The 9,300-nt window shown below is 32.9% G+C and overlaps 1 protein-coding gene across 2 annotated transcripts; it reads left to right on the top strand.

Moving 5' to 3' along the window:
- The first annotated feature begins 1,545 nt into the window (after window positions 1-1,545).
- Window positions 1,546-7,341, top strand: LOC111293711 (putative WD repeat-containing protein C2A9.03). Of its 2 annotated transcripts, XM_022886632.2 has the most exons (10): window positions 1,546-1,874; window positions 2,295-2,457; window positions 2,584-2,751; window positions 2,886-2,972; window positions 5,752-5,886; window positions 5,981-6,091; window positions 6,182-6,273; window positions 6,347-6,452; window positions 6,545-6,631; window positions 6,713-7,341. In XM_022886632.2, exons 2-10 carry the CDS (start codon window positions 2,299-2,301, stop codon window positions 7,124-7,126), a joined length of 1,359 nt encoding a protein of 452 aa, XP_022742367.2. In that variant the 5' UTR covers window positions 1,546-1,874; window positions 2,295-2,298; the 3' UTR covers window positions 7,127-7,341. The 2 variants fall into 2 exon arrangements, with proteins under 2 accessions (XP_022742367.2, XP_022742599.2); XM_022886864.2 differs by lacking the exons at window positions 1,546-1,874; window positions 2,295-2,457; window positions 2,584-2,751; window positions 2,886-2,972 and adding an exon at window positions 3,044-4,525.
- The last annotated feature ends 1,959 nt before the right edge of the window (window positions 7,342-9,300 follow it).

Below are 9,300 nucleotides of genomic sequence, written 5' to 3'. Positions count from 1 at the left end.
AAAACATATTTGATTACATATATAGGGTGCAAACACCAAGGACATTAGAAACAATTTCATTTTTTTCTTGTCCTGTATCTAGGCCGGTCAACTACGTCAATATTGACTTTAATGTATGTTCCATCTAAGGCACTCAAACAACTCTTGAACCATTTTCATCTATTTGTTGAATTTTTGGGTATGGGTTTGGGTTTTTTAAATAACAGCGTATGCAATTTTAATACAAAATTCAACACAAAACAAAATTGTCTACTAATTGTCTTTCTAGATCTAGCCACTTAACACTTCATAATCCTATTTTTTGTATGATGGACAATAATATGGAGGAAGCTAATTATTAGTTCTTCTATTGACATATGTCTAGATGACTGTAAACCTTATTTCTGTTTTAAGCAAATGACATAATTTAACAAAAGCTCTTCTATCCATTCTAATATTATCTACACACTGTATATCGCTCTCAAAGATCATTGCATTTAAGTTTAACTCTCTAATAAACAGGTTATCATAAGATGTACCATTATAAGATAGTTAACGTCATTTTCTTATGTTAATAGTTAATAAAGTTAAGGCATTTTTGATCAAAAGTGTCTTGAATAATCACATCATAAAAATTAAAAGGGATTATTGAATGTGTTTATGGTTAGAAATGCCTTTAATAACACCATTAAATTTCATCAGGAGATTATTCAAGGGGTTTTATGAGCAAAAATGCCTTAAAGAATTTTCAAATTTCAAAATTTTTTTAAGGATTATTCAAAGTTTTTTTGTCTAAAAAACATCTTGAATAATCATTTTATAAAAATTGAAGTAGATTATTGAAAGTATTTTTGGCAAAAAACGCCTTTAATAGCATTTGTTAAACTTTTTGTTTTGAGGGTTATTTAAGGCGTTTATGAGTAAAAATGATTTGAATAATATATAAAAAAAATAAAGGATTACTGAAGGTGTTTTTGACCAAAAATACTTTCAATAATTACTTATAAAAAATATAATAAAAGTTATTCAAAATATTATTCGCAAAAAAAAGCTAAAGGGATTGTTGAAGGTGTTTTTTTTATCAGAAACGCCTTGAATGATTTCATTCAATTTTTTGTAAGAAATTATTGAAGACGTTTTTCATATCAAACATCATTTATAAACTAAATTTTTTACAAACATAATCCTATAACTGATTTGAATTCATTTTCAAATATGATTTTTAAAATGATAACGATTATTTTATAATTTTTATATCAGATAAAATTTAAAAATAACATTATTTTTTTTTAAAATTTTAAAATATCACAATAAGATGTGTGTTTTTTATTTCAAAATTTTACATATTGTTAAAAATATGTCAAATTTTTTTAAAATTAAATTATTTTAAATTAAACATCGAAATTAAATATATAATAATAAAAGTTCAAAAAAAAAAAAGCGTGAATTTCCTTGAACCAAACAATCTAGTACCGTTAGACCCCTCACTCTTGGGGTCCACAGTCAGACTATCCGCTGCCTCCGGTTTCACCGCTATAAGTGCCGAATGGGGACAGCGAGGCACTTGTTACTCTTTTGGTAAAAACCTCTAGAAAATCTAGGTACTTCCTTCATGGTTTCTTTTCGTTTTTATATTTCTTTCTTTTTCTTCATGTTGTTCTTTGCTTAATCTTCATTTTAACGAACCTGTTTGTGATCGGCCACTCGAGTTGTAATCGTACTCTTGGTCATTAAACTGTTTCTGTTTTCTTTTTCTATCTCTGTCTCTGTTTGTTTCCCGGGAAACCGTTTCGATTCCCCCTTTTTTTTTCACCTTTTATTTTGTTGTTCTTCCCATTCTTTTGCTTTTAAAGGTCTCTGTCACTGCGTGATCTACCGTCTACCATTATTTGGAGGTAATCTTTTTTTTTTTCACGTTAATTGTTTTCAATTTTTTCTTATATTTTCGAATGATTTCTGCTGGCTGTCAATGAACCGTTTTATGGCTCTTTATTTCTTAATTTTTTTGGGTTTAATTTTCCTTTCCTTCTTCGAGGAGTGCTATTTACATTGATTTTGCTTTTTTCTTTTTCTTTTGTTGTTTTTGTATAATTTTTACTCCATTTTCAACTTAATTTACTGTTATTTTTTATGTTTTATCAATTTTTTCCCAAAAAGTCAAGATTTTTTTTAAAAATTCTCCTTTCAAATTCCTCATTTTACTTCCTTCTCTATATTTGATTGATATTAAGTAATATAGACGTTTAAGGCTGTGTTTTTATTTTTATTTTTATTTTTTTCACTAAAATTTCGTTTAACGTGTTTACTGGCTGTAGAATTATGGAACACTTCCAAAACGACGATCTTGAATACGTTGTCGATGACTACCACGATGTCAATGATTTCGAACACGACGATCCTTTCGCCGAATCTGAGCCTCAGAGAGACACCGCTGATTTTGACTCCTTTGACTCCGACTTTGAAGACGATTTTGAATCAGTACTTTCTTTTTTTTTTTTCCTTAAAGAAACTTTCACGTTTATGCTTGATTATCAGAATTTAGATTCTAGAATGTGTAATTAACTTTTTTTCCCCCTTTTAATCTTTATGGTTATTTGGAAACAGAATAAGCCTAAAACTGATACATCAGCTGTGGAAGCAAGAAATGGAAAAGATATACAAGGAATTCCATGGGAGAGGCTTAATTTCACAAGAGATAGGTATCGTGAGACGAGATTGAGGCAGTACAAGAACTACGTGAACCTCTCTGGTTCTCGCGAAGAGATTGAAAAGGTCAGCTTCTGTATTTCCTGCTAAATCTGAAGCCTTTTTCATCACTTAATTCTACATTTGACATGGAACATGATCGAAGAAGCTGTTTATTTTAAACTAGCCTAAGTAATTGAATATTCTCATTGTGTTGACAGGAGTGCTTGCAAGTAGAGAAGGGAAAGGCCTTCTATGATTTTCAGTTTAACACAAGGCTTGTTAAATCGACAATTGTGCACTTTCAGGTAGAGAATTTGCTCATTACCTTCACCTTTTGCTATTTATCTAATTTTTTCTTGCAATTTCGTTCCCATGTTAAGACATCTCATTGCATTTCTTCATGTTGACGTTCCTACTCTTCATCTTTTATGAGTAGTCTGTTCAAGCAGAATTTGTTGACTTTTAAAATGTCATGGGTCCACATGTTCAATGTTTTGAACGCAAATCAATTTTAAATTCATTCTGCATTTAACTTTTTTCTCTTTTTTTTTTCTTCTTTTTCCTTTTTCATAGTGATTTAAATGTACCTGCAGTTTATTAGAGACGTGATATCTTGAGAGTTGTTAAATTTTTTATATTTAGAGCTGTTTGCTGTCATCAAGTTTTCATTATTGTTCTGCATCGTCATAACTTTGTTCTTGGTGAATCATTTAGTCATTGCAAATGATTTGAACTTTGAACTTCAATTATTTGCATATCACTAGTCTCATAGTTTTGCAGGTCCTGTTGTCCTATTATTACACTTTATCCATGTTATTTTATTTGATTATAGCTCTGTGCCTGAACCATTCATTATAAGGTATGGAGTTTACAGCTTCTCTGGGAGACCTTAGGCTTCATTAGTTTCTTTTTTCTCCCCCCTTTTGTTATAAATGTAAATTATATGGCTTTGTAGTTAACTTGGCAGCAGCTAGCTAATTTTAGAGGGATAAGTTCTTGAGATTTGATAGGCTCCAGTTTGACTTAAAAATTTTTTTGACAACTTTTTCTTGTTCTTCTATTAGTTTCAAATATTTTAATATACCCCATTTGAGGCATCAAGATGGGGTTTGTATTCACATGAATCCTTTTTGTGCAGATTTGTGAAGGATGCTTTACTTTACACTTGCACATGTTAACAGTTATACAAATTATAAAAATTTTAAAGCAATATTTGCAGAGATACCATCCTGATTACGGATATTGATGCTTCATGGATGTGGTATGACTAGGGGTTTTTGAAATTTTATTAACAAATTTTAGTTGTAGAACTTTACATTTGTGGTTCTTCACAAATATGCACAGATTCATCTACTATGAAGAGTTCAACCATACACTCTCACAGCCCACCCCTGCATATTCTTTCACATGTCACTGCTTCGGTATCCAGCAACTGTGAAGCTCATGATGTTGATGCGTTTTGAACTATTTCCTAGATGTAGTCTTTTGTGGCACTAACTGAGCCTTGAGTGTAGAGTTGCCATGTGTTTTACATTTAGCTGCACATCTGAACAAGGTGCTAAGACAGCTACATCATAATTGTTAAGAATCTAGGTGTTGATTTATCTGTTTCGTTATCCTTTAATTTAGAGTCATTGGCATTTCTTGGATTATGATTTTATCTTTTCATTTAGATATATGTTTATTTTTTTTTATTGTTCCTGTAATTTGTGGGTTAGGAGTATATTTTATTTTGCATGTTAACCATATGGATTTAACCTCTGGCTTTTAGGAATGCTATTTCTCTCTATTTCAGCCTTTAAAGCAGGTTGGGAGTAATTTCTGAGCAGCTGGCATGATAAAGATGCGTTGTTATATGGTATGATAGGAAGCATTAAGAGGCCTTTCTAGTGATTTCTGCAATTTGAGTAGAGCGATATGTCAAGCACTTGAAGGGCTATCACGCCATTGCATTTCATCATGCTGGATTGTTTTTAAATTATTAGATGCATTCATAGTTATCAAAACTGTTTTAGTTTGTTATTGCTTTTGATGGACCATCTGTATGCACAATTCAATTTGCATTACTTGATTTAATGTTCTGAGACACCATCTGCATGAGTAATCCAACTTGCATATTTTACTTGATTTACTGTCCCATGATATTCTTGGATGATCTCTTTCACTTGCATTCTGATGGTTCCCTTTTCTCAGATTTATATTTGCATTTTTTTAGCAATCAAGATATAGAAAAGTCTTACCGGTGTCAAAGCTTGAATTTCAGTTTTCTTGTTGTGAATGAGCTTTGTATTTTGTCTTTGCCGTTTGGCTTTTGAACCTCAGTTGGGGGCAAATGTGTTTATTGGATCTGTATTGATCTATGCATTGTTTCTTTTATTGTTGGTTTTATGCTTGCATATGTTTTTTTTCCCCTTTTCCTGGTTGAAATCTGGAGCTGTAGTTGCATTTAAATAATCTCATTTAGATTCTTTATTAAGTGCTTGGCAGTGTTGTTTTATATGAGCTGCAAAGGTCTGTCCTAGCTAGTTCACCATCTTTATTTGTGTGGTAATCTCTATGCATTATGCTTGATAGCAATTAGCCGGTATATAGATATAATTTCCGTTTCTTAATCATTTTTATTTTATGTGGCAAACTTTTCATGCATTAGCCACTATGTATGAAACTTTTCTTTTTCTTGTTTCGAAGCATAGGCATTTTGTACCGTTTGTTTTTGCATGATGCAAGTGAACTTTTGTTACATCATACTTGCATGTCATTTTGTTGAGCTATATTTTTAAGCTGCATAGGGTGAGTCCTGACTGTTTTACCATCCTTACCAGCTTCATAATGCATTACTTTCTTGATTTGCACAAGAAAGTCAATGGTGCTTTGTGCTTCTGTGCTCTACTCATTAATTTTATGTGATCTTGAGAGTTCAGGGTCTTCTACACTTGCACACTGACAGACATGCGTTTTGATTAAATTAAGATTTTTGTTTCAATGTACCTTCCAAGTGGTGGATGATGTAATATCTTTAGCTGCTTTCATGTATGGCAGCAAGCTGTTTATGGTCATGAATTTAATTGATTTTTCATTGTGCAGCTGAGAAATCTGTTGTGGGCTACATCAAAGCATGATGTGTACCTCATGCAAAATTACTCAGTAATGCATTGGTCATCACTGCTACGCAAAGGCAAAGAAGTGCTGAATGTGGCTAAGCCAATTGTTCCCTACCTGGTTAGTGAGAATAACCATGATTAAATTTGACTTCTGCTGTTGACTTTGTTCGGAGGGCTCTTGAGTACAATCATTTCTTTTGGTATGTTTGTAGAAACGTCCTGGATTGCTATCCCAGCAACTCTCTAGGGTGCAGATTAGCACTATGGCAGTTAAAGAAAATTTAATGATGGCAGGTGGTTTTCAGGGGGAGCTTATTTGCAAGGTATGAGTTTGGTTTGAAAGAGGTTTATTGGTTTGATATTTTATTTTTAATTTGGCTCAAGTTGTTGAGTTTATTCTTTTGCTTGGTCAGTATTTAAATCAACCGTGGGCATCATTCTGTACAAAATTAACTGCTGATGACAATGCAATCACTAATGCGGTGGATGTTTACCATACTCCTAGGTGAGAAATACTGATTTTCTTAACTTTGATGACATTTTGAAAGGTAAGCACCTGAGATTCTATATATCTACAGTGGTGCAATGAGAGTTATGGCTGCAAATAATGATGCTCAAATCAGAGTTTTTGATGCTGAAACTTTTGCTAGCCTTAACCATTTCTCATTCGACTGGTCTGTAAATGTAAGTGCTAGTCTTCAGAAGCCTGCTTTAGATTTCTATTTCTCATCTATTTTTTTAATGTACTTATTTCCTGTATGGTGTTCTCTTTCCAGAATACCTCTGTAAGTCCAGATGGCAAGTTGCTTGCAGTTCTAGGAGATAGTGTGGAGTGCCTGATCGCTGATGCTCAGTCTGGCAAAGTATGTCACTCTTGCTGGGACTCCATATTTGGTGCTCTGTGAGGTTAAATTCTTTATGTCTAATTTATTTGTACAATGCAGGTCACTAGCTGCCTAAAAGGGCATTTGGACTATTCTTTTGCTTCGGCTTGGCACCCTAATGGGCACATTCTGGCTACTGGGAATCAGGATACTACTTGCAGATTGTGGGACATAAGAAACCTAACCAAGTCCCTTGCTATATTGAAGGGAAGAATGGGAGCAATTAGAGGTGTAAAGTTCACATCAGATGGTCGATTTCTGGCCATGGCCGAGCCTGCAGATTTTGTTCATGTCTTTGATACAGAGACTGCGTATGTTAGTTGCCAAGAAATTGATATTTTTGGTGAGATTGCTGGAATATCCTTTAGCCCAGATACAGAAGCTCTCTTTGTTGGGGTTGCTGATCGCACTTATGGAAGCTTGATAGAGTTCAATCGCAGGCGATATAACCAATATTTGGACTCCATCTGGTAGAATGCAAGTCGGCCAATATCTCTATCAGAGGCATATAGATTATTGTTAATATTTAGCACAGGATAGTTTCAAAATTGGCTGGATAATTGGTATATTTAATTTTAAATACCTTACCGGGCGAGAGGAGCATATTTAATTTTAAATTGGCGTGTGGTTTCTGTGAAGGTGAATTTTTTAATAGCATAAATGAAATGAAAATTTTTGCTTTTTGTAAAGCTGGAGTCCATCTTATGTTTATATGTATATACATATACATATACATATATATATATATATATATATATGAAGTCACAGTTTAGTTTGGAGATAAGAGAAAAAATTTTAAGTAATGAAATGTAAATCATATAGTAGTTAAATGATATTTTGTATTTTTGCGCTTACCTGACCTTGCTTTGTATATATCAGAAAGTCGTATCTTCTAATTGTTTTCTCACATTTTACTGTTAATGATATTTGGAATATAGTTATAGCAGCATGTCTGTCTTTAAACTTAAATACACGGGCCTTATTGGCTAGTGCAGATGATGAACTTGGAACTGTTGGAGTGAAAGCGGTAGTTATAGGCTTATAGCGATGACGATATGAAAGAAGAGCACAAACCTTGGTACATCTAATGAAGTTTGCGATGCATCGATGTTTAATTGGGTAATTTTGCCTTGAGCTCAATGGGATTTAACTCTCTTTCTTTTTATGGGTCTTTCTCTTGGGCCGAAAAGAAATAATATTGTGGAGTTTGTTCAATTTCTATTCCCCCAGCCGACAAAGTAGGCAACTTTTCAAGTTAAAAAATTATTCCACAAAGGGGTTTTTTTTGTTTTTTGTTTCGTAACACGACGGCTATAAAACACTAGCGAAGGTTAGATACCTGTCGCGGTGCCGTGCTAAAACTGGGTTCCACTCTTTTGACCAAAATTAATGTTTTGCTGGCATCTCCATCACCTGTCATCTTAGACTGAAAAGCTGTCTTGTAAATGACGCATACTGCCATACACACTCTATCCGTGCGGTAATTCTAGATTGGCTTGATTCATTATTTAGATCTGCTTTTTATCTTCTTTCACAGATACACAAATGCAAAAAAATTATGTTTTTACACGATAAACATTGTTTAATTATCGATTGTAATTTTGTTTGTAAGTATAATTTTACAGAAATGGAGCCCAAATTCGTCGACGAAAAGTCATTGGATGTACATATTCTTAGTAGGATTGGAAATGACTTTTGAGAATGGAAATTTTTCTGTGATCTTACAACCTCAATTACATTGGTTACAACGCTCAATTGGACAAGCCAGCTCATCTACAATTGGTGGAGATATAGCTTTAATCACTGATATTAAACACTACATTAAGAGCCAGCCTAAATGAAGCTCATCGGATGGAAAAGCTTATCCGAAACTATGGTTGTGAAAGTGAGAGCAAGTATTCAGTCTCCAATTTGGTTTAAAAACAAATTAGCCCCACTATCACGCGTAAGAGCGACTTGACAAGTGATAAGATCAAGATTAAATTTTAAGTCAAAAACATTATTTGATAGAATTAATGACTTTTCGACTCTACCATGCAACTTGCCTTTGAGCTACTAGGGTAGCTGATAAAAAAGGGAAAAGAAAAGTTTTTAATTCGTTCAACTTTTCCAATATTCTTGTGAAATGAAACTGATTAATCACATTGTCATGATCTATATTATCAGTTTTCTTATCAATTGCAGATCATAACTCAAAGTTTTTCAATAAATACATGCATGTAAGTATGTTATGGCACATCAGTGTACGGTAAAGAGAATATTATATAAATATAAAATTTGACACTCTAATAGAATTATTTAAAATTTTTTTTCATGACTTTTGGGGATTCTTTGAATAAATTAAATATTACATCCGATAATTTAAATTACCAAAGGATCAACTCATGGAGTCATTCCCGTTAACAACTTGATCATACTATAATTTAAAATTTCATCTTAATTTGCCAAACTGAAAAATTTTCAAGGTCAAAATTCAAATGCACGCAAGAAGAACTGCAATGGAATTAAGCTATATTTGAACAAGTTCGAGAATTTTTTTTTTTTTTTTCAAGCTCCAGATTTTCAAACTTGGGCTGGATAGCACAACTCATAAATTTAACAGTCTAAGTTTGAACAAGCTCAAATTATTATTCGATCGATTTCTCGAC

The sequence above is a fragment of the Durio zibethinus genome, chromosome 3, assembly GCF_047325235.1.
Source record: "Durio zibethinus cultivar Kanyao isolate XHJ-2024 chromosome 3, ASM4732523v1, whole genome shotgun sequence".
NCBI classification, from domain to species: Eukaryota; Viridiplantae; Streptophyta; class Magnoliopsida; order Malvales; family Malvaceae; genus Durio; species Durio zibethinus.
The sequence above is the reverse complement of the archived record's forward strand: the minus strand, read 5'-3'. Positions and strand labels throughout refer to the sequence as shown.

Coding starts and splice junctions, on each gene's coding strand:
- LOC111293711 (XM_022886632.2), top strand. CDS start 2,299: ATGGAACACTTCCAAAACGACGATCTTGAATACGTTGTCGATGACTAC. Junction 2,752..2,885: donor CTCGCGAAGAGATTGAAAAG/GTCAGCTTCTGT, acceptor TTGTGTTGACAG/GAGTGCTTGCAAGTAGAGAA. Junction 5,887..5,980: donor AGCCAATTGTTCCCTACCTG/GTTAGTGAGAAT, acceptor GTATGTTTGTAG/AAACGTCCTGGATTGCTATC.